Source organism: Pithys albifrons, chromosome 16 (genome assembly GCF_047495875.1).
Source record: "Pithys albifrons albifrons isolate INPA30051 chromosome 16, PitAlb_v1, whole genome shotgun sequence".
Classification (NCBI taxonomy): domain Eukaryota; kingdom Metazoa; phylum Chordata; class Aves; order Passeriformes; family Thamnophilidae; genus Pithys; species Pithys albifrons.
The window spans coordinates 9,486,081-9,510,072 of record NC_092473.1 but is presented as its reverse complement, the minus strand read 5'-3'; the positions used below and the strand labels follow the sequence as shown (position 1 = coordinate 9,510,072).

General features: G+C 44.3%; 3 protein-coding genes across 3 annotated transcripts; 2 read left to right on the top strand and 1 right to left on the bottom strand.

Moving 5' to 3' along the window:
* The first annotated feature begins 384 nt into the window (after positions 1 to 384).
* LOC139679621 (ketimine reductase mu-crystallin-like) lies at positions 385 to 5,821 on the top strand. The gene is made up of 7 exons (XM_071571532.1): positions 385 to 522; positions 1,252 to 1,314; positions 2,211 to 2,312; positions 2,579 to 2,762; positions 4,039 to 4,160; positions 5,012 to 5,096; positions 5,757 to 5,821. Exons 1-7 carry the CDS (start codon positions 385 to 387, stop codon positions 5,819 to 5,821), a joined length of 759 nt encoding a protein of 252 aa, XP_071427633.1.
* A 1,941-nt stretch (positions 5,822 to 7,762) lies between these two features.
* On the top strand, positions 7,763 to 17,465 carry LOC139679476 (ketimine reductase mu-crystallin-like). The gene is made up of 8 exons (XM_071571251.1): positions 7,763 to 8,026; positions 8,169 to 8,319; positions 9,315 to 9,377; positions 11,540 to 11,641; positions 11,908 to 12,091; positions 13,439 to 13,560; positions 14,402 to 14,486; positions 15,147 to 17,465. Exons 1-8 carry the CDS (start codon positions 7,854 to 7,856, stop codon positions 15,209 to 15,211), a joined length of 945 nt encoding a protein of 314 aa, XP_071427352.1. The 5' UTR covers positions 7,763 to 7,853; the 3' UTR covers positions 15,212 to 17,465.
* On the bottom strand, positions 16,325 to 22,741 carry ANKS4B (ankyrin repeat and sterile alpha motif domain containing 4B). The gene is made up of 2 exons (XM_071571250.1): positions 22,555 to 22,741; positions 16,325 to 19,299 (listed from the first exon to the last, which is right to left on the bottom strand). The coding sequence occupies exons 1-2, from the start codon at positions 22,716 to 22,718 to the stop codon at positions 18,231 to 18,233; spliced, it is 1,233 nt and encodes a 410-aa protein (XP_071427351.1). The 5' UTR covers positions 22,719 to 22,741; the 3' UTR covers positions 16,325 to 18,230.
* Between the last annotated feature and the right edge of the window lie 1,251 nt (positions 22,742 to 23,992).

Below are 23,992 nucleotides of genomic sequence, written 5' to 3'. Positions count from 1 at the left end.
TCCGGTCCGGTCCCAGTCCCGGTCCCGGTCCCGGTCCCGTCCCGCCGGTGCTCGCCATGGGCTCGGCTCCGCCCGCGTTCATCGGCGCCCGGGATGTGGAGCAGCACCTGCCCCGTGCCAGCCTCCTGCTGCCGGCGCTGGAGGCCGCCCTGGGCAACTTCTCCGCGGGCGCCGAGGGAGGCGTGGAGCAGCCGCTGCGCACCGTGCTGGCCGTGCGCGGCCACGGCGGGTGAGGCTGCGGGCGGGCCGGGGGCCGGGGCAGAGCCGGGAGTGCCTCGGAACCGAGTGAGCGGGGAGGGGACCCGTGGCCGGGGATGGCTGCGAGCGGCAGTGCCAAAGGTCCGCGAGTGACACGGGAATTGTGTCCTCAGGTGCCTCTTGGTCATGCCCGCGTACAGCGCTGCGGATGATGCGCTGACAACCAAACTGCTGACTTTGTATGAGCACCAGAAGGATTCCTCTGCCCCTTCTCACCAAGCGATTATTCTATTGTTTGACCCGCGCGATGGTACTTTGAGAGCTGTAAGTCTCCTGTGTGCCTCTGCATACTCTAATTAGAAAAAGTTTACCTTACATTTAAACGCAAAAAAAAAAAAAAGAAAAAAGAAAAACACCTTGCTGAATAAAGAAATGAACGATTTTAATTCTAAGCTGAAAGAGATTCACAATTTGAATTGCAGGGAATTGTATTAAAGAGCCATGACTGGTCAAGCAAACTGTCTTGGGCTTTCCTACCCAACCTGTCAGTTTTTAACCCCCCTGATTTATTTGTGTGCAGTAGCTGATGCATCGAGACAGGAGTGCCCCATGTGTGATGCACATGGAAGGAATTCCGTGGGTCCCTGTGCCCCTTTGTACAGACCCAGACAGTGCAGATGGTGAAGCAGCGTGCAGTGGTCCCTGGTCTCACTGGAGTGCAGAGGATCAGAGTTCTATCCATCTATTCCCTGTGCTGGAGAGCCAGGGAAGTGCAGTGCATGAGGAGCTGGGTGGCTTTGAGGTGGCTCAGCTCTGACCATCCCTTCCGTTTGTGCTGGTGGAATGCCATGGAAGAGCTGGAATACACAGAGAACCTTCCCAGTTTCAGCACGACTTTCTGTGGTTTGTGATTGCTGTAATAGTAATTGCTGACTTTTATATGTGTGTATCCTTTATACCTGTAATATCACATCGTTGAGTAATTGGATGAAAAAGCTCGGTGTTTATTCCTATTTTAAGTGTTCATTTTGATCTGTTTGAGTTTTTTTCCAGGTCCTGGATGGCAGTGTCATCACAGCAAAACGAACAGCTGCAGTTTCTGCCATTGCTACCAAGGTGTGTCTTGTGTTCTCTGAGTGGGGTGGAGTTAGTGGGGTTTGATGTAAAGTAACTGGAAGGAATGGTGGAAATGGCTTTCATTGTTAAACAGCGACAAAAATTATAGCATAAAAAATTTTAAATGTTCATTGTGACTTTGCAAAAAGTAACTGCTAGCAGGGACATAAGCTTGCCTTAAATGTGAAGAGTTGAGATAAAGAGGAATTAGGAGCTTGCTTGAATGAAAGATTGATAAGAGAAGGCCCGTTTAGCACCTCAGCAAGAGGGCAGAAACGTGGATGGAGGGGAAGAAGAGAGTATGTTTAAATTTATATTATATTATATAACATTCTTACATTAGAAAACATATGTAAACCTGACAAGTGTCTGAAATAGATAATATGTGAAACTACCTGTATAAACATCGCTCCATTTCTGTACACAGTAGACACGTACTTTGGAGCATGAGCTCTCTGTGTGTCTCCAGCTCTGGCCAAGCTCTAATGAAATTGTGCTTTACCATCAATACCTAGATTTTCTTTAAATCAATTGAATGTGAATTTTCATCAAATACAGCTTGATTAGATTTCTGATAACATATGTACTTTCAGGGAAAACTTCAAATCAGAGTTGTGTGTTTTGAGTGAGTCATGTCTGGCTTTAAGACTTTGTGTGTGATTGGGGAAGGAAGCTGAGCCATGTTTTTGTGGCTTCTCTTCTAGTAATTTATTGAGGTGTCTTCCTCTGTAATTTTCTTTCTTTGAATCAATATTTGCTTTTTACCTAAAAATCACATCATTTGTTATGTAAAATGAGTAACAATACTGCTGTCTCTTGTAGTATTTTGAAATGTATATGTAATATCTCTGAATCTTTTGTCCTTACACATTCTCTTTATTTGTGATCCCTTTCAGTTGTTAATGCCACCTTTGGCAGAGGTGCTGTGCATTTTGGGAGCTGGTGTTCAAGCCTACAGCCATTACGAAATCTTCACAGAACTGTTCCCATTTAAGGAGGTAATGGACACATCTTCACAGGATAAATGTATTGCTCTCTGTTATGTGTCAGGATTTGCCATAAATAAAGTCCAGGCAAGGAAGTTGTGTCAGGAGTGGCTGGGTTGAAGTTGATGTTCCCCCAGCCCTCCCAGTGCTGTGCTTTGCACTGGCAGCTCAAAGGGTGCTGACAATTGTCTACTGGTAACTGAGACCAATGTTCTGTTGCAGCAGGGAGACATTGTCCAAGCTCATCTGTGTTTTTTTATGTCCTTTTGCCCTTGCAGGTGAGGATCTGGAATCGCAGCAGGGAGAAGGCAGAGAAGTTTGCCAGCTCTGTCCGTGGGCCCGTGCATGTTTGCTCCTCGGCTCAGGAGGCTGTTGTTGGGGCTGATGTGATTGTCACAGTCACCATGGCAACCGCCCCCATCCTGGCTGGGGCCTGGGTGAAGGCAGGTGCCCACATTAATGGTAGGCTGTGCTTTCACTGCTCAAAGGATGTGTTTATTATCACACTGCTCAGCATCAACATCTATTGAAAAGCCATTCCCTGTGCTTCTTGTAATTAATGTTCTTTCCATTTTGACTTTTCCTCTTTGGTGAGGACCACTTTTCCCAGCTCTGTCTTCCTGTTTAGCTGGAGCCAGAAGTCCTTCATATTCCAGGAGGAGATTTTTGCTAGAGAATGGGATGGATGTGCTATTTTCCCTGGTGGTGCAGCACCTTTGTCCTCATGTTGTCACTTGTTCTCACCTTGCTCTCCTTGGAAATGACCCACACAAACATGTATTTCCCAAGGGGTTAGTGCTCCTTGTGACTTTTCCCTGTTTGTTGTCATGTTTTCTTCCCCACTTTTGTAAGTCCCTCTGTTTCTTTTTGGGCTGATGACATTGATCTGCCTTTTTACTTTAGTTACAAAGATGCAATAATTGAGTTAAGAACTTCATCATTTGAGCTGTAATTATGGTGAGGTTTCAGGGCTGCCTTTTTTGTTGTGGTTGCCTGCCATGCAATGATGTTGCCACACAATTGTTTGGAGTCTCTGGACATGCCCCTCTTTGTTTATTTTGAGTAATTGTGGGCCTGGTTAGATGACCTTGTGCACTTTCCAAATAGTGTAATAATAAGACAAAAGCAACTTCTCCAAGGGACCAATTTGGAGAAAGGTCCCACATTCCAGGAGCATCCTACCAATTTTTCAAACTCAATTTAGTCCTTTGTCATGGAAAGCTGCTGTCTGTGTTGTGTCATGGCTTGGAAGCCTCAAATACAATCAATTCAGGTCCCCAGTCACTGAAGCGACACAGACACAAAGACCTCTCTCCCTTCTTTGCCTCTGTATTTGTGTTGTTTGAGGAGGAATTTGGGCAATGTGGAATTTACTTTTCCATAACCATTGGACAGCCTAAAAAAAGAAATTACTCCAGTGTAACTGGGTGGTTGTTTTTGGTTTTGTTGTGTTTGGTAATGATCTGATGAAGGACAAGAGATAATGGAGAAAGGGAGAGGACATTCATATGCCTCAGCTACTCAGAGTCTGCTGACAAGGATACTCTACTGACAAACCAAATACTGAAATCTTTTTGTTGTCTTAACAATCAATACATCTGCATAGCTAATATTGGATTTTTTGTCTATTACATTTCCATAACAATGACCATTGTTATTTCACATTGTCGTCTGACCAAAATGTGGTTTGAATTCATTTTAAATGTTGGTCACAAGTTTATAATTTTTGTTGTCTTAGCTGTTGGAGCATGCAGACCAAACTGGAGAGAACTGGATGATGAACTCATGAAGAATTGCGTTCTGTTTGTGGATTCCAGAGAGGCTGCTCTTACAGAATCAGGAGATGTTATTTTATCAGGGGTAAGAATTCTGTAATAATTGATAGGCTTTAATTTTTGTGGCACTTGGCTTGGATTTGAAACGAGTTGTTATTGATGATGTCCTGCACTGAAACTTTGTAGAACATCAGATGTGGTTGTTAACACTTCCCAGGCACAGGTTGAAGGATAAACAGATCTCAGACTGAGGTTTCTGTGTGTCTTTGACAAAACCACACAGCTTCTGTATCTACCACTAAATGGCAGATATTACAGTAGCAGGAGTTCAGCACTGGCCTTTGTGTATGATAACAAAGGATTGTTTTTTGAAAGACCTCCCTTTCCTACATTGTTTGGTTGTCTTAAATATTCTTCAAATCCATTTGTTAAATCCCGTATGTTTCTTCCCATAAGATTTTGGTGGGATTGACCCATCAGACCTCTGGAGAAGGGACCACACGAGCCAAGGAGACAGTGATGTGCACAAATGTGACCACGGGGACTCTTTTAGGTTGAATGGAGTTTTCTTTTTCTTTTTTAATGTTTCTGCAGAACAAATGTGATTTACACTTTTGAGGTTTAACATCAGAGCTCCAGCTCTGGTAATGTGTGTGGGATCCTGTGTGTTTTGTTGGCTGAGGAACAAGCTATTGACTGACTGAGGAAAGTCTGCCAGTTGTTTTTCTTTGGAAACCATTCTGTTCCTCTGATTTGTGTCCAGTTTGTCCATTATTTGTCTGAATACTGATCTGCTTCCCCATGGAAAGCAATCAGTTCTGGCATGCAGAGCTGGAGGATTTCTGCCTTCTGAAATCATTTGAGAAATAAAGGGTTTATTCTCTTAATGCATTTATGAATGTAATGGTTGTGTGTAAATATGTGTTTTTTTCACAGGCAGAGATTTTTGCTGAGCTGGGAGAGGTGCTGAATGGGACAAAACCTGCCCTGCCTGAGAAAACAACAGTGTTTAAGTCATTGGGTAAGCAGAGCCCCTCCTGTGTCCACATGTGACAGGAAACAATGCCTTGTCATTTCTGAGGTCCCCCATGGGTGGGAAAGCTGCTGCTCATCTTCAGAGCTGCTGTGACCATGCCCTGTCCCCAAGGAAGCAGAATGTGATTTGCATTTTCCCTTTTGCTTTCCCTTTTTCTTTGTGTAGCAGGACTGATGGAAGGAAAAGTGCTAGGAAGGCAAGCAAACAGTAGGAAGCACATTTTGTATTTTGAGTTGTTGAGGACATGAGTGCAGCATTTCTAATGCAGCTCCAGCCCCAGGGCCCTGCTGCTGCCCCCACGGGGTCTGTCTGACCCACAGACAACGTGAGAGTGGGTTGTGGGGCTGGTGTTTGGAGAAAAAGCAAGAGTGGAGATGGTTTACCATGCTCTGAGCTGCCTGACATCTCTGAAAGGGCCAAGTTGGGATATGAGCACTGAAAATCAGATTCCCACTGTGACATCAACTAGATAGAGCACACACCCAGCAGTTACAGGATGGTAATAGAGCTTGAATGTCACACTGTGGGTGTTTGGGATGGGGAATAATTCCTGTTCTGCCCAGTTCGATCATTTCCTGTGTCTTCCTGTTCCCTTGTGAAACTACTTTACTGGTACAGCTGAAGGTGCCTTCAATTCTTTTTCAGGGATGGCAGTTGAAGATGCAGTAGCAGCAAAATTTGTCTATGACTCGTGGTCAGCTGCAAACTAAAGGGAGAAGCCTACAATGCCAATGAAGCCAAGAAAATTGTTTGCGTTTAGTTTCCTTGGGTCCTTTTTTAATCAGAAAGGCACCAATCCTGTCTGAATGTGGCTCTTCTAAAACACTCAGGAATCAAAAATAAAATTTCAGCAGTAGACTGATTTCTGAAGTTCTCTAATTGCAAGTCTTAGATACCTGCAGTATTGCTAATTAATGTATGTCTCTTGTAACAGCAGGTATTAGATGTTTGCAGAAATTTTGGGAAAATACTTAATTGTAACAAATAATGTTTATGTCTTGTCAATTCCTTTACCTTTATCAGATAGTGCTTAATTCTGTATTCTCCTGTATCAGTGATTAATGTGTGCATGTGGATATCTTAGCTTTGAGAGCAAAGACTGTGCCTGAGCAAAGCTCATAAGAAGGTCTGTCTTGGCCAACCCACACAGCTCGGATGCATGGGATCCATCACCAAAGAAGAATAACTTGCAGAATGGGATGTTCCCCAAATGACCACTGGAGACACTCAGAACCCCCTCCTCTAATGTAAATGAGTGTGGAAAAGTGATGTAAATATGTAAAAGAATTCTCAAAAGTGTTTAGCATATATGTTTGAGCTTTGGGAAATGTTACGAATATGTGTTAGTTACAGAGATACAAATCAGTGTGTTGGATATCTCGGTGTGTGTGATGGAAGGAGATACCCCCTGCACACCCAGTGCCAAAAATAAAGTAGTGCTGCTTTCTAATACTATAAAGAGTATTAGAGCATTTCATTCCTGATTTTTGGTGACATTTTCTGGTGACCCAGGTGGGACAGTGCTGTTGATGCTCCACAGATTCTGGGATCCTGAGGACTCCAGAGCACACCAAAAATTTTATTTGAGGCGATCCTCTTGGTCTCGGGATCTGGTGAGTTCAAGGCATTTATTAAGGGATCTATTAAGGCATTTATTAAGGGATTTATTAAGGGATTTAATAAGGCATTGCTGTGGGGAGGCATAACGGGGCTGCTGGAAAGTCTCGCTGGATTAGGGTAAAGGGAATTTAGGAACTAGGTTTTGTGCTTGTTTTCATGCTACCTATGGGAAGATGTGTGATGGGGACCAGAGGTGTCATCCCCAGCTGAACCTCTGGAGGCATTAACACTGGGGAGTGAGAAAATGGATTTCTTAGTGGATACTGGAGCTGTGTTTTCAATAAGTGTAGAGGAAAATTTAGTCAGTAAATTATAAATGTAGTTGGTGCCACTGGGGAAGGGCAAAATCAGCCATTCTTTCAGCCTTTGAAATTTAAAATTGGGAAGTGCACCAATTTTTATGTATGCCAGACTGTCCTATGCCTGAGACATTTCAAGCAAATTAGAGGCACAAATACCTTCTGAGGAAGGAAAAATAAAAGTTCATATCCCTGAAACTAAGGCTCTGGAAGCCCAAGTTCTTATGTTACACTCTCTTGAACCATCAGAAGAAGAAATCTTGGCTGAGGCAGAAAATGTAGTTATTCCCTTGGAATGTGCTATGGGTGTCCTGGGCCATCCAAAATTGGCAGAACCTGTGAGAGCATCATTAAAACGTAATGTCAGACTGCTAAGGCAGAACCAAGTCCCTATAAAACAAGGTGGGAAGAAGGAGTTGGAAAAATTAATAGCTAAATTTCAACAAACGGGCTGTCAGAGGAATGAATGGCACTGGGAATGTAACACCCCTGTTTTGCCGGTAAGGAAACCACATTCAGTAGAATAGAGATTGGTACAGAACTTAGGGGCTTCTAATTAGACACCACAAGACACACACCAAAGCACACCGTTAGATTTAAAAGGCGCCCTTTCCTGCACAGCTCCAGGTGTGGGCGGCCGAGTATTTCTGCGTCTGAGTGCCGGAGACTCCATCACGCCGTGAGCGGGGCCGGGTCGAGCGGGGCCGGGCCGGGCGGGGCGGAGCGCGGGGCGGGTCCGTGCGGGGCCGGGGCCGGGACCGGCGGCTGCTCCGCGGTGCCGCAGTGCCGTCCGTGGTGCTGTCCCGTGGTGCCGGTGCTCGCCATGGGCTCGGCTCCGCCCGCGTTCATCGGCGCCCGGGACTTGGAGCAGCACCTGCCCCGTGCCAGCCTCCTGCTGCCGGCGCTGGAGGCCGCCCTGGGCAACTTCTCCGCGGGCGCCGAGGGAGGCGTGGAGCAGCCGCTGCGCACCGTGCTGGCCGTGCGCGGCCACGGCGGGTGAGGCTGCGGGCGGGCCGGGGGCCGGGGCAGAGCCGGGAGTGCCTCGGAACCGAGTGAGCGGGGAGGGGGCCCGTGGCCGGGGATGGCTGCGAGCGGCAGTGCCAAAGGTCCGCGAGTGACACGGGAATTGTGTCCTCAGGTACCTCGGGGTCATGCCCGCGTACAGCGCTGCGGATGATGCGCTGATAACCAAGCTGGTGACTTTTTATGAGCACCTGAAGGATTCCTCTGCCCCTTCTCACCAAGCAACTGTTCTCTTGTTTGACCCGCGCGATGGTACTTTGAGAGCTGTAAGTCTCGTGTGTGCCTCTGCATCTTCCTCTGATAGTGCTGTCAATTCTCCCTTAAATCGGCCTCCTCTTATCAACATCATCAAAGAAGATGCTGTGCCAAATCAGGATTTGGCCTAAAGGCTTCTAGACATGTTAAACTGTACTCGCTGTGCTATTTACTGCTACTTGTGATTTGAATCTGATGGCTGAGAGGATGACTGGAAGAGAGAAATGATCGGGAAAAGTTTACCTTGCATTTGAAAGGGAAAAACCGCACCTTGCTGAATAAACAATTGATCTTGAATCTTCTTAATTCTAAGTTGAAAGAGAGTCACAATTTCCATTTTAGTGATTGTATTCAGTGTCTCATTATTATTTTATTTATTTAAAGAATGTAAGAATTTTTTAAGAATAGCAATGATTTGCATTTTCATTTAAGTAAAAATAATTATTAAAGGACCAAAAATTATCATGGAAACAGTCTAGGGCTTTCCTACCCAACCTGTCAGTTTTTAACCCCCCTGATTTATTTGTGTGCAGTAGCTGATGCATCGAGGCAGGAGTGCCCCATGTGTGATGCACATGGAAGGAATTCCGTGGGTCCCTGTGCCCCTTTGTACAGACCCAGACAGTGCAGATGGTGAAGCAGCGTGCAGTGGTCCCTGGTCTCACTGGAGTGCAGAGGATCAGAGTTCTATCCATCTATTCCCTGTGCTGGAGAGCCAGGGAAGTGCAGTGCATGAGGAGCTGGGTGGCTTTGGGGTGGCTCAACTCTGACCATCCCTTCCGTTTGTGCTGGTGGAATGCCATGGAAGAGCTGGAATACACAGAGAACCTGCACGGTTTCAGCACGACTTTCTGTGGTTTGTGGTTGCTGTAATAGTAATTGCTGACTTTTATATGTGTGTATCCTTTATACCTGTAATATCACATCATTGAGTAATTGGATGAAAAAGCTCGGTGTTTATTCCTATTTTAGGTGTTCCTTTTGATCTGTTTGAGTTTTTTTCCAGGTCCTGGATGGCAGTGTCATCACAGCAAAACGAACAGCTGCAGTTTCTGCCATTGCTACCAAGGTGTGTCTTGTGTTCTCTGAGTGGGGTGGAGTTAGTGGGGTTTGATGTAAAGTAACTGGAAGGAATGGTGGAAATGGCTTTCATTGCATGTAAATTTTCATCAAATACAGCTTTACATTATATTTCTGATAACATATGTACTTTCAAGGAGAACTTCAAATCAGAGTTATGTGTTTTAAGTGAGTCATGTCTGGCTTTAAGACTTTGTGTGTGATTGGGCAAGGAAGCTGAGCTATGCTTTTGTGGTTTCTCTTCTAGTAATTTACTGATGTGTCTTCCTCTGTAATTTTCTTTCTTTGGTGTTTGTATTAACATGCCTCTTTACAGTTTTGGGCCATGTAGCTGTGGTGATACATTCTGTTTTATTTAGACAGATGCCTTCTGCCTTCAGGCCAGGCCAGGTGGGTTGTACTGGACCTGTAGAAAGAGGAAAAAACCACATTTCCAGGAGTCAGTGTGGGTCCTGTTAAGAGAGATGATGCCCAGTAGAGATGGATAGTTGTCCAGAGGTGTCTGTCTGTCCATCAGTGTCCCTGTTGTCACTGGAAGGTGTCCGGATAACCCTCTCTGGCCATGAAGTTCAGTGTCTAAAGACGGGAGGTGTATTGATGTATCTGGCTGTGTGTTGCTTTGCATCACTTCAGTTTCAGTTGGAAATTGTTGTGTTTTAATTCTGGTTTTTTGAAACTGTGTTTACTTGGGCAGCTAATGTGAGGAAGAGAGCAAGTCCCCATCCATTGCACAGCAGGGTTTTAATCTTCAATCCAAAGGATGAGGCAATAAGAAGAGGGCCAGAGCTGAAAAATACTGTTGTTTGTCACCCTCAGCTTTGCATCACAATGAAGGCTGATCTCACCACTTCATTAGTGGCAGTCTTCATGCCAGGGGAACTCTATCCATGGCAATGGAGCTAAAGTGACATAAAATTGGAGTGAAGTACCTGTTCCCAAGAGCTTCTCCTGAACCAAAGGGCATCTCAATGTACAATGAACTCCTTGGCAGTGAGGTTACAGGAACTCAATTCACCTTTGCCATTCTATATTTGGGCAGTTGTGATGGCTTTTATGCAGTCCAGGCTCCACTGTCCTAAGAGGAGCTTGGCTGCTGAGGGGATTTCAACATCAGATTCTTCATTGCCATGTGTTATTTTGGGAAATTTTCAGGAGTGTTTGAGTTTAGCTCTGAAGTTGTCATCCTGTCCTCCTTATGGCATTTGCTTTTCAAAGACCCAGGCTTTTGAGGAAGGAACCTTTGAAATCACTGATTCACAGTCTTTGAAAGGAACATGAAACTCAGCTGTTGTTGCTGAAAAATGGGATCAATGAGATTATTTCACTTTGTTTGCAGCAGAATAAGTGTTGAGAGGCTAGACAATTCTAAAGCTTTTTAGACAGGAGTGAGTGGCCGCAGAGAATGCACAGAAAAGACACAAGGGCAGGTTGGGGCTGGACTGCAGCAGCCCTGTGTTCCCCTTTGCCAAATACTGGTGAATCACAGGCAAGAACTAAACCAGAAAACACAAATCAGCTATAGAACTGGGTTTTATTCTTTCTTCCTCAGAACTATCCTTATTTGGACAATGCTAGATGGATTTGTATGATGGCTCTTGCAATGCCAAGATGTGCTTGTGGTGTAATTTATGGCTTCAATGAATTAAAAAAGGGGGTTCAGTGTGGGGCTCCCAACGCAGTTTACGTGTGCAGCTGCCACTCTCAGCCCTGGCAGCTTTTGGGCCTGGGAGACCTTTTTTGTTCAGCCACTGAAAAACATCAACACTATGGTTTTACACTTACTTCATCAGTCATGTGGGTGTAATACATTTTACTAATATTGGACTGTGCTGAGGCCCCAGAACTTGTCCTAATTCATGCTGTTGCATCTAAAGTCTGAATTTCAAGCGTCAGACATTTCCAAAGTGGAATTAAGCAAGATGTGCTTTGGTGCTATTGATCCTACCTTTGCATTAACCCCCAATACACGGTGATTATTGAATACTGGTTTATATGCATATGACTCAATACTAGATTTTTGCCTGAAACCACTTCTTTTGTTATGTAAAATGAGTAACAATACTGCTGTCTCTTGTAGCATTTTGAAATGTATATGTAATATCTCTGAATCTTTTGTCCTTACACATTCTCTTTATTTGTGATCCCTTTCAGTTGTTAATGCCACCTTTGGCAGAGGTGCTGTGCATTTTGGGAGCTGGTGTTCAAGCCTACAGCCATTACGAAATCTTCACAGAACTGTTCCCATTTAAGGAGGTAATGGACACATCTTCACAGGATAAATGTATTGCTCTCTGTTATGTGTCAGGATTTGCCATAAATAAAGTCCAGGCAAGGAAGTTGTGTCAGGAGTGGCTGGGTTGAAGTTGATGTTTCCCCAGCCCTCCCAGTGCTGTGCTTTGCACTGGCAGCTCGAAGGGTGCTGACAATTGTCTACTGGTAACTGAGACCAATGTTCTGTTGCAGCAGGGAGACATTGTCCAAGCTCATCTGTGTTTTTTTATGTCCTTTTGCCCTTGCAGGTGAGGATCTGGAATCGCAGCAGGGAGAAGGCAGAGAAGTTTGCCAGCTCTGTCCGTGGGCCCGTGCGTGTTTGCTCCTCGGCTCAGGAGGCTGTTGTTGGGGCTGATGTGATTGTCACAGTCACCATGGCAACCGCCCCCATCCTGGCTGGGGCCTGGGTGAAGGCAGGTGCCCACATTAATGGTAGGCTGTGCTTTCACTGCTCAAAGGATGTGTTTATTATCACACTGCTCAGCATCAACATCTGTTGAAAAGCCGTTCCCTGTGCTTCTTGTAATTAATGTTCTTTCCATTTTGACTTTTCCTCTTTGGTGAGGACCACTTTTCCCAGCTCTGTCTTCCTGTTTGGCTGGAGCCAGAAGTCCTTCATATTCCAGGAGGAGATTTTTGCTAGAGCATTGGTCGTGCTATTTTCCCTGGTGGTGCAGCACCTTTGTCCTCATGTTGTCACTTGTTCTCACCTTGCTCTCCTTGGAAATGACCCACACAAACATGTATTTCCCAAGGGGTTAGTGCTCCTTGTGACATTTCCCTGTTTGTTGTCATGTTTTCTGCCCCACTTTTGTAAGTCCCTCTGTTTCTTTTTGGGCTGATGACATTGATCTGCCTTTTTACTTTAGTTACAAAGATGCAATAATTGAGTTAAGAACTTCATCATTTGAGCTGTAATTATGGTGAGGTTTCAGGGCTGCCTTTTTTGTTGTGGTTGCCTGCCATGCAATGATGTTGCCACACAATTGTTTGGAGTCTCTGGCCATGTCCCTCTTTGTTTATTTTGAGTAATTGTGGGCCTGGTTAGATGACCTTGTGCACTTTTCAAATAGTGTAATAATAAGACAAAAGCAACTTCTCCAAGGGACCAATTTGGAGAAAGGTCCCACATTCCAGGAGCATCCTACCAATTTTTCAAACTCAATTTAGTCCTTTGTCATGGAAAGCTGCTGTCTGTGTTGTGTCATGGCTTGGAAGCCCCAAATACAACCCAAATCAATTCAGGTCCCCAGTCACTGAAGCAACACAGACACAAAGACCTCTCTCCCTTCTTTGCCTCTGTATTTGTGTTGTTTGAGGAGGAATTTGCGCAATGTAGAATTTACATTTCCATAACAGTGGAACTTTTAAAAAAAGATACAATTACAGTATAACAGGGTGGTTGATTTGGTTTTTGTTGTGTTTCTTGTTTGTTTTCTAAACCTCTAGGAAGTTGATAATGCTGTTGGTGATGTGTGTAAAAGGCTAAGCTCATTGCTTTGTTTTCAGTTACTCCAGATAAGTGAAACCCCATAGTCTGCTCAACTTGTACTGCTTATAAGGTTACAAGGTTACCCAGAGTCTGCGGACAAGGATATTCTACTGACAAATCCAATATTGAATTCTTTTTGTTGTCTTATCAGTCTCCATGGCTAATACTGGATTTTTTGTCTATTACATTTCCATAATAATGACTATTGTTACTTTGTCTTTTGAACAGTATGTGGTTTGAATTTGATTTAAACACTGCTCCCAAGTTTATTAGTTTTCTTCTCTTAGCTATTGGAGCAAGTAGACCAGACTGGAGAGAGCTGGATGATGAACTCATGAAGAATTGCGTTCTGTTTGTGGATTCCAGAGAGGCTGCTCTTACAGAATCAGGAGATGTTATTTTATCAGGGGTAAGAATTCTGTCATTAATGGGCTTTATTTTTGTGGCAATTGGATTGGAAATGAGTTGTTATTGATGATGTCCTGCACTGAAACTTTGTAGAACATTAGATGTGGTTGTTAACACTTTCCAGGCACAGGTTGAAGGATAAACAGATCTCAGACTGAGGTTTCTGTGTGTCTTTGACAAAACCACACAGCTTCTGTATCTACCACTAAATGGCAGATATACAGTAGCAGGAGTTCAGCACTGGCCTTTGTGTATGATAACAAAGGATTGTTTTTTGAAAGACCTCCCTTTCCTACATTGTTTGGTTGTCTTAAATATTCTTCAAATCCATTTGTTAAATCCCGTATGTTTCTTCCCACAAGATTTTGGTGGGATTGACCCATCAGGCCTCTGGAGAAGGGACCACACGAGCCAAGGTGACAGTGATGTGCACAGATGTGACCACGGGGACTCTTTTAGGTTGAATGGAGTTTTCTTTTTCTTTTTTAATGTTTCTGCAGAACAAATGTGATTTACACTTTTGAGGTTTAACATCAGAGCTCCAGCTCTGGTAATGTGTGTGGGATCCTGTGTGTTTTGTTGGCTGAGGAACAAGCTATTGACTGACTGAGGAAAGTCTGCCAGTTGTTTTTCTTTGGAAACCATTCTGTTCCTCTGATTTGTGTCCAGTTTGTCCATTATTTGTCTGAATACTGATCTGCTTCCCCATGGAAAGCAATCAGTTCTGGCATGCAGAGCTGGAAGATTTCTGCCTTCTGAAATCATTTGAGAAATAAAGGGTTTATTCTCTTAATGCATTTATGAATGTAATGGTTGTGTGTAAATATGTGTTTTTTTCACAGGCAGAGATTTTTGCTGAGCTGGGAGAGGTGCTGAATGGGACAAAACCTGCCCTGCCTGAGAAAACAACAGTGTTTAAGTCGTTGGGTAAGCAGAGCCCCTCCTGTGTCCACATGTGACAGGAAACAATGCCTTGTCATTTCTGAGGTCCCCCATGGGTGGGAAAGCTGCTGCTCATCTTCAGAGCTGCTGTGACCATGCCCTGTCCCCAAGGAAGCAGAATGTGATTTGCATTTACCCTTTTGCTTTCCCTTTTTCTTTGTGTAGCAGGACTGATGGAAGGAAAAGTGCTAGGAAGGCAAGCAAACAGTAGGAAGCACGTTTTGTATTTTGAGTTGTTGAGGACATGAGTGCAGCATTTCTAATGCAGCTCCAGCCCCAGGGCCCTGCTGCTGCCCCCACGGGGTCTGTCTGACCCACAGACAACGTGAGAGTGGGTTGTGGGGCTGGTGTTTGGAGAAAAAGCAAGAGTGGAGATGGATTACCATGCTCTGAGCTGCCTGACATCTCTGAAAGGGCCAAGTTTGGATATGAGCACTGAAAATCAGATTCCCACTGTGACATCAACTAGATAGAGCACACCCCCAGCAGTTACAGGATGGTAATAGAGCTTGAATGTCACACTGTGGGTGTTTGGGATGGGGAATAATTCCTGTTCTGCCCAGTTCGATCATTTCCTGTGTCTTCCTGTTCCCTTGTGAAACTACTTTACTGGTACAGCTGAAGGTGCCTTCAATTCTTTTTCAGGGATGGCAGTTGAAGATGCAGTAGCAGCAAAATTTGTCTATGACTCGTGGTCAGCTGCAAACTAAAGGGAGAAGCCTACAATGCCAATGAAGCCAAGAAAATCGTTTGAACTTAACTTTCCTTTGGTCCTTTGTTCACAAGAAAATCACCAATCCTATCTGAATGTGGCCCTTCTAGAAGACTCAAGAATGGAAAGTAAAATTTCAGCAATAGACTGATTTCTGAAGTTCTCTAACTGCAAGTCTTAGATACCTGCAGTATTGCTGATCAGTGTGTGTCTCTTATAACAGCAGGTATTAGATGTTTGCAGTGACACTAACCAGGGCATCTTTACTACATATTTTGGTATCATTCTGGGATCAGTGTCTTTCCTCCCTCATTATTTATGTAGCCAAAGTCTCTGTAGATTTTGTGGATTGTAGAGGTAATTCATACTGGTGTAAAACACATCAAGTTGGAGAATGGACTGTGGCATCGTGTTTACCTGGGATGGTGCTTTAGACACAGCTGTGGGTTTCAGTGATCCAGTGACAGTAACCTCAGTCTGCTGGGAGGGAATACAGCCCACCCCAGAGCCCTGGACACCCCTTCCCTTCCAACTTACACTGGGATCTGAAAGTCACCATTTTTAGTTTCACCCCTTGCAATCCATCTTCCCTACACTCAGACCCAGTGGTTTTTCATTTAGGAGCACAGTTATGAGTGGGTGTTTATATAAATAATTATATCTCCATACTGTTGATTTCTGCTCAGTACCTCTCAGTACATTCCTGGGTCGGATATTGCCATTTTCATTTTGCAAGGAGTCACACAAAATGTGAGAACTAAAATGTGTTTTGATGTAACTGTTGTCTCTGTTCTGGAGGGAGATTTTGCTATTAACCTATAGTACCTGTAAGTTCTTTTTCTAAGCTTCTTGAGGGTTAGAACCACACAAACAGATTTCAGTATGATAAACTTCAAGTATACAGGGAAATATTTTCAGTTTGGCTGTACCATACATCAAGTACTAATTGTTCTATTATTCCAAATATTCGCTGGGAAAAGAATTTTCATGATCCTTCTCTGGCAGAGGAACCCAGTGACATAAGGAAGAGTTTCAGTTTTGTGCTGTTATGCAACTGCCTTGCAAAAGATCGAGCATCTGCTGAAAAATAGCTATTGCCCTGGAAACAAGTTCCTGTCTCAGGCTAGAGTTGTGCCTTGTGAAATTTTATTTCTATTTGCATATTATTTAATGCAGGCTATTAAGTGTTTCTTCATGCTGTGGAAGAGATGGATGACACGGTACCAGTAGAACAGAGTGGAGCAACAGGAAGGAGGTTTAGAAGCAGAGTTGGCGTTGAAGCCCTTGGTGGTGCATAGGCAGGTGTGGAGGAGGCTGAGGAGTGCAGTGCAGGTGTGATGTAAATAATACTCCCAAGTGTAAGCCTGGTGTAAGCTAGTTGGAAAAAAGTAGTAAGTGGCAGTTTGGAATTTGCAGAGGTAGCACAGAAGGGTATGAGACCAGTAAGAGAATAGGATCAAAGGATGTGTTCGTGTGGAATTGAACTCCATTGATCCTGTTTATTCCATCGGAAAAAAACAACAGAAATTTCTCTATTAGCTTTTGCATTTTAATTGTAGCAAAATTACTCTGTTATTTGTCTTGCTTCTTTGTAATTTCTGAAGAGTTCAGAAGTGTGTATGTTGACTTGGCTTATTACTTCAGTGATGGAGAACTCCACTAATGTGAGGCAAACATGAAAGCTGTCGATGTTCCACGATTCAAGAACTGTATGGAAACGTATTATTTATGACAATATTATCCCAGTCCTGTGCCTGTGTAACACAAGATCTGTTATTTGAAGTGAAACATCGTGTTTGGGAAGAAGTCTAGTTTATTTTCACAGGGACTCTCCTACAGATCATGCACTTTAAAAAGTAGATGGAGCCAGTCCAAAGAGCTGGTTCTGAAAACACACAGTGTTCTCAGCTTTCACTGGCAGTGGGAGGCTCTGGGAGCTTGAGTCAGTGTTGCACCTCTGTCATGATAAGGAACCAGATCAGTTACAATGGGAATTGCTTGGATGCCATCTTTAGGTTTTTTGAGGGGAAAGAATAGCATCAATTTCCATGTTTCCTTCTCTTACAAATTAGAGGATCCAGAAATTGTATAACTTGCATTTATATTAAAATTAAACATATACTGCTGTTTATTTCTTTGATGTCATTTTATTGTCCATTACTTTTCTGTTTTGGGGTTGTTTTTTTGGGGTTTTTTTGGTTATTTTAAGGCAAGAAATAAAGTATTCGAGTCGTTGCAGTGACTGCTCTCTCGGTAAATGTGATCATTGAATGTAAAGGGGGGAAATAGGGACTGCTTTTTTCCTTTGTGATACTCAGTTTTGCAGTCTTTGATGTCTGTCCGGTGCAGAGTATTAAATCCATAAGGAGGGAGAGCCTTGTTCTTGGCAGGGCTGTGCTCCTGTGAGATCCCATTGTTGTATGTTTGGGTTTGGGTTGGGCTGTAAGATTGCACATGTGATACATAAAGTCTCTCCAGCTGAACTGAGCTATACAAATGTTACCAAGAAGCCACAGCTAGGATTCACTAAACACTTCCAAATTCCAAGATTCAGATGCTATTCCTAACATCCCAGCCCCGGGAAGAGCAGTTTGTAGTGATCAGAACAAACAGAAGTGAATGGAGAAAACTCAAAGCTCTCAAGCGCTGGGAATGTTCTGAGAATGCATTGTGGTTTGGGAGAAAAAAGGAGGGCCTTATAAAGGCATGTAGTGTGGCTGGTCTTCACTGATATTTTAAATTATCTAGACCAAAAGAAATCCCCACAAACAGTTTGGTGAGAAAAAGCTTTGGGGTTTTTACCTTCACATTCTTTCTTTTTGTCAGGATATGCTTAACTTATATCCTGTTCACCACAGCCATCTGTCCAGAGAGAAAAATCTTTGTCCCTGCTGTACTTTCTAAAGCAATTGGTAACCTCTGCCTTTTGCTTTAGCAGACATCTGAAAAGGATTGCACTTCCTTGTAAAGAGAACGGAAGGAATCAGTGTGCAGGTTACAGCAACAGGTGTGGTAATTTATAAGCAAGTATCTACAGTTTTTCCAGGGTTCTCGAGTGCCTGTTTTCTTTTGTTCACAGCATTCAGGACTTTCTTTCTTGGCCCAAGCTCCATCTGAATGCTCTGTAGATCTTCATCTGAACAGAGCATCAGGGCATCTAAATCAATTTTTTCCCTCATGAAGACTGGAAGAAACTCATCCAGCATCTGTGATGCCAGAAACACTTCAAGGGGTGTGTTCTCTGCTTCCTCGTCATCCCAAATGATTTCTTCCTCATTCCAAGGGATATCAGCACCATTTTCAGCATCATCTTCCCTCCCATTCTCAGCATTTTCATACTGAAAGAGCTCACTGGACATTGTAAAGCTGACACCTTCTTTCTCAGAAGACACAGTTCCTGGATTTACATCCGCAGCCAAGTTCCTTCCAAAAACAATCTTACCAAGACCTGGCCGCTGAAAAATGGAGAGCTGACTGTCATTATCAGCGATGTTTTTCTCTTCAGGGTCATTCAGTAGTTCATCCTCCTCTTTCTCATCAAACAAATGCATCACATTTCTCCGACCAGTGTCCTCCTCTTGGTCATTTTGTCGTTCCTGGCTTGTGCTGCCAGCTGTCTTTTTTCCCTTCAGTTTCAAGGTATCTTTCAGGTTTTTGGAAAAAGTACTTGTGGTATTTGAAGCAAACAGACTGGGCAACTTCACTCTGGAGTGTGTTCCCCTGGAAGAATTCACTGTGCCAAGCTTTTCTTTAATATAATTCCGGTTCATCTCATGCTGGTGTTTCTCTTGGCGCTTCTCGCACTCCTTGATTTGTTTCTCAACGTTCCTCTGGGCCTGTGCTTTCTGTTTGAAGACCTTCTTGGGGTTCAGCAGGTTCTGCTCCGTGGCAGCTTTGTCCAGGATGTGGATGCACTCGCCGCGGTCCCTGCTGGCCGCCACCTCCAGTGGGGTGCGGAGATCGTTGTCCAGAGCGAAGATGTTGGCACCAAAGTGGATCAGAAAGGAAACACAGTGGAGGTGGCCATTGCAGGCAGCATGGTGGAGGGCCGTGTTCCCCCAGATGTCACACTTGTCTGGGTCACCTCTGGGAAGGAGAACAGCACACCATGAGCTGGGGGTTCCCACACACAGCCACAGACACTCAATGGTTCACTCTGCTCTGCTCTGAGCAGAACAGCCCAGTGCCAATGAGCCAGCTCAGCCCCAGCCCCTGGAATGGGCTGCACCCACTCACTCCAGCGACTGGAACCCCTGGGGCTGCACCCACTGGAACCCCTGGGGCTGCACCCACTCACTCCAGCCACAGGAACAGGGCTGCACCCACTCACTCCAGCCCTGAGCTGCCTGTGTGGCACAGCCTCTGATTCCTGCCTGTCTGTGAGTTAAGCAAGCTCAGAGGACTGAGCCTGACTGCATGCACATCTCCCCATGCTAGACTCAGGGTGTTTCCTTTGTCATCTTATGGTCTGGCAGCTCAAAGTGGGCTCAGGCTGTGACTTGGTTGCGTTGGAATTACTGGGAGCACTATTTCAATAGCTTTTGCATGGAATGTTCTAAAGAGATTTTGGTGACTCTTCCCTTTTGCATGCCAAATACAGGGGCAATATTAGGAGGTTTCCTCACTTGCCATAGTGATACATGTTTAATGAGCCCATGCAGTAACTTTTTGGGTAGGTAATAGGTAAATGATTGGGAGTAAACCCCTGATTACACATTTGTCTCCATTGCTATTAGTTTAAGCCCAGATAGATGCCATTGTTTTTCTTCAGATCTTTTGTTCTCCTGCTTTTGCTCATGGGGATTTGAAAAGCAGAAACTCACTTGAAAATAAAATGCCACATTTTTCAATTGAATTTAAAGCCTGTGAAAAGTATTGCTGTATTTTTAACTCTTGCACTGACTTCACACTGAACTGCTGCCTGTAGGCAAGAGTCAGCTGGAATATTTCAATACACATTTGACAGGATCAACACTAGCAATGGTCAGAGCAGAGCTTGTGGCCTCTTGTGACCAACAACAAAGGCAGTCACAGCAGCCTAAAATATTTTACTTCAGAGCCAGGGACCAAACTTACAAGAAGAATTTCTACTCAGTTCAAGTGTTTCGGTGACTTTGGTGGTTGGTGCCATAGCAGCTTTACTATGAAAGAAGTGCTGCATCCAGACACAGAATGTCCTTCAAGCTCTGATTTCTGGTGTTGAGCCTCTCTGAAGGAAAGCACTACCAGGTTTGTTGAGAGCCAAATCTGAACACGTCCTTCCTCCTGGAGTGGCCCAGGCAGAAGCCTGGCCAGGGGACCCCGTGAGTGCTGCCCTGTTGGGAAATGACAGCGGGTCTGAGCGGCTGCTGTGAGGAGGTGGCAGCTGAGCATCAAAGCTTCTCCCCTCAGACATATGGAAACCATGTGCACATCCTCTGGCTCTGTGGCTCTGCCCTGGGGAGCTGCCTGACTGGGGCTGGATTCCTGAATTCCCACATCATCAAACCGGCTGCATTGTCCTGAGCCTCGGAAGGGCTGGGTCACCCCCAGCTCCATTCGCTGCTGTTTGTGGTCTCTTTCCCCCCTGGAAACTGCCAGCCTTGGAGTCTCAAACAATGGACAGACTAGAATGGCTGCTCCCAGCTCAGTGGGACTTCGGATATCTAGGTTGGGTTCTCATACTCCTGCTTCTCCTGCTTTCCCAACAAAAGGCTCACACAAAAGAGAGCAGATTCTGCTGCTTAGTCTTGCTTTTATTCGTATACCTGCAAGGCAAGCAGAGAAAATGTCTCCTGATGCCTGGGAAGACAAATTATTTCAAGATGGAAGGGGGTTATTGTTAGTATTGCTACACTTTCCAAGTGTTTCCAAGTGTTGTAAGTTTGAGAGTCCTAAAATCTGCAACCACTCTAAAGAAACCCGCCCTGTACCTCACAGCCTTTGTCAGGAAACCTCTTCAAGGAAAGGATGAATTTGTTAAAAATAATTAAAATACTTTCTCACAAGAAAACACTGACTAACTGGAGAACAGATTGAAAGTCTTCCAAACTTGAGCTTCTCCCAGGAAAACCAGTGAGGCTACAGCCGTATCCCTGACAGCCATAGCTTGCTGATCATGTCAAGAAATCTTGAATTAAAATAGAGGTGAATGCATATATTTGAAGATTTTTAGGGCAAAACTGTCCTAAAACTGTCCTCTACTAAGAAAACCAGTTAGGAATTATTTTTCTTATTTATTCTTTAGCTAGTTCTGTCTTGTAGGTGTTCAGGGACAAACTTTATTGACTGAGTATTTCCTTGGAGCTGCCTTAATTGTACAAGCTGAAAACTGTCAGTCTATTTTTGCTTCTCCTGAGGACACAGCAATACCCACACAGTCCAAAGGTCTTTTTTATTGTAATAAATGCAGCCACACCTGGGCAAAATGAGCTATAAAGCAAATCAATGAAAAACCATCTTTTCCAACTCCATTTTAAATAGAACTCAAATACCTCCAAATAGTTATTCAGCTTTTCCCTTCAATTTTCTTTAAACTATTATAAATGGAAATACAGATCAACTTAATCTTCATCTCAACCCAGAAAGAACATTTCATTAATTGTATCTCTGCACAGGAGCAGATTTTCTTTTATTAGATCTTAATACAGAATCACAGCTTAAAATGTGGGCTCTGAGAGTATGGATGGTGGGGAGGTAATTACCGTTTCAATAAGACATGCTAATCATGTAGTACATTTAAATGATACAGAAATGTTACTATTAAAAAAATAAACCTTCTTTTTTCCTTTTTTTTTTCTGGTTTGCAAGGATTCTATCACAGCTTCTGGAACTATTCTCAGTTTTAGCCTGATGGTAGTAGTTAATACTATAAAAAGCAGACAAATAACCACTGTAGATGTTACTGTTTCAAACCTCTCAGTTGTGACTTGCCTCTGGACAACAGTAAATCTTCACAAGTGTCTACTCGCTGTGCTTTGGAGGCAGATATGAGGTATTTTTTGCTAAAAATGTTTCCAACATTGCATTTTTCTGTAAGGCCTGTCTCAAAGATACCATCCCAGGCCACCTTCTCCTCCCCTACAGTGAGACCAGGTCCCCCCCAGGCCTCCCTCCCCGCAGGTTCCACACACTATGTGGTTGTGCTGATGCTGATGGGGGTTCCCCAACAGACCTTGGTCCTGCTCACAGGCTTTGGACCGAAACCACTGTGAATAAAGAAACAATTCTTTGCAATGCATTGAAAGAAATTACTGTGATTTTCAGCCTTTTTGGTCTGGGCTTGTCAGGGCATTAGAAACATGACTCACTAATCATAGTTTTGAGGCACAAGCTTTATGCAGAGGAGCCTGGCTGACTTACCCCCTGCGGCAAATGACCTCCAGAGCTTCCAGATACCCATGGTACGCTGCCAGAAGGGTGGGGGTCATCCCATCTTCATCAGAAGTGTTGAGGTCTTTCTTAGTGGCTTCTTTCAGGAGGTCCACATTGCCATCAGCTGCTGCTTTGTGGTACCTGCTCGACATTCTCAGTAGCTCCTGGCTCCTCAAAGCAGCTCTGAGCAATATCCAGGCTGTACAGTCACCCTTCCACTACAAGGGTAGTTCATTAATGATTACAAGCTGAGACACCCCTGTGAGGAGGGGAATGAGGAGGCAAAGTTCATCCTTGCAGGCGACTTCTCCAGAGCTCTGCATGGATAATGAGGCCGTGGTGTGGGGAAGGAATGCTTTCATTTCCTGGAAGGCACCTCTGCTGTTTGCACTTTGTTCCATATTTGACATTTAAACACAGAAAGAAATTAATTCGTCTTCTCCAAATCTTTGTCTGACCCAGGAAACTGCAAAAGGACCTTGAATTTCAAAGCAACCTTCAAAAATTTCCAAAAGCATTCAAAGGCCATGAATGTCAGTGGGAGCAGGTTTCACCCTAACTAGTAAAGTATCCCTGAGTTTGATAGGAGGAAATGCATGACCTTTGCTGGTGAAGTCTTTTGTAACCCATCTTATACTGGGATGCTGCATTTGAAAACAAGCCACTCCCCTGCCAAACTGGGCCACTCTGTGTACACAGACTGGTGTGGGGATGGAAACACACCTGTCAGGAATGGGCTGGTGTTTGGATAAAGCCCCCAGCAGGTCTGCAAGGCACAACTGGCAAAACCACAGCCATGAAATGGCATTTCATCATGTCATCTTCAGGAACTTGGCAAATAGAAGGCTCATCTCACAAGTACTGGAATCTCTGGTTTACATGCAATGAAATGGGCAGGATTTCCTCAGGATAGCACAGGGAATTCAGTAAATGGAAACACGATGGTCCTGTGCCCATTGCCCCTGCCTGGGCACTGTGGTCCTTGCCTGGGAATAGGTGGGTCCAGTTCCCATCACATGTAACCACTTCCTGCTTTAGAAATCATTCCCCCTGATTTCAGTGACGTTAAGGACCTCCCCTACAAGTAGAAACTTACAGAATTAGACAGTAATTCTGATTTTTAGGTTCAAAAGGTTTACAAGAACAAGTCACATAAAAGATCGGTTTTCAAACAGCACCTGAGAAGCTGTTAAGGTTCTACCTGCAGCCTCATGCAGTGCTGCGAGCTGAGGGTTATTCTGGGCACATTCACAAAGCTGCCAGATAAATGTTACTGCTCGCCAAGCTGTTTTCTGTGACTCACTGAATTAACCTGGACCTCAGAGGCTCTGCCCTCAGCAATTAGCAGTGGGGTTTTGTTGCTTGTTGTGCCCCCATTAGAGAACCAGTAGCAATACAAACCAACTCCTTGCTTGGAGTAGGTGCA

What these genes read in the sequence shown, in the direction of transcription:
- LOC139679621 (XM_071571532.1), top strand. Translation starts at nt 385, where the DNA reads ATGCCCGCGTACAGCGCTGCGGATGATGCGCTGACAACCAAACTGCTG. An exon ending in TTTCTGCCATTGCTACCAAG is followed by an intron (nt 1,315 to 2,210) that starts GTGTGTCTTGTG and finishes GATCCCTTTCAG; the next exon opens with TTGTTAATGCCACCTTTGGC. An exon ending in GAGATGTTATTTTATCAGGG is followed by an intron (nt 4,161 to 5,011) that starts GTAAGAATTCTG and finishes TTTTTTTCACAG; the next exon opens with GCAGAGATTTTTGCTGAGCT.
- LOC139679476 (XM_071571251.1), top strand. Translation starts at nt 7,854, where the DNA reads ATGGGCTCGGCTCCGCCCGCGTTCATCGGCGCCCGGGACTTGGAGCAG. An exon ending in GCCGTGCGCGGCCACGGCGG is followed by an intron (nt 8,027 to 8,168) that starts GTGAGGCTGCGG and finishes TTGTGTCCTCAG; the next exon opens with GTACCTCGGGGTCATGCCCG. An exon ending in GAGATGTTATTTTATCAGGG is followed by an intron (nt 13,561 to 14,401) that starts GTAAGAATTCTG and finishes TTTTTTTCACAG; the next exon opens with GCAGAGATTTTTGCTGAGCT.
- ANKS4B (XM_071571250.1), bottom strand. Translation starts at nt 22,718, where the DNA reads ATGTCGAGCAGGTACCACAAAGCAGCAGCTGATGGCAATGTGGACCTC. An exon ending in GAGGTCATTTGCCGCAGGGG is followed by an intron (nt 19,300 to 22,554) that starts GTAAGTCAGCCA and finishes TCTCCTTCCCAG; the next exon opens with AGGTGACCCAGACAAGTGTG.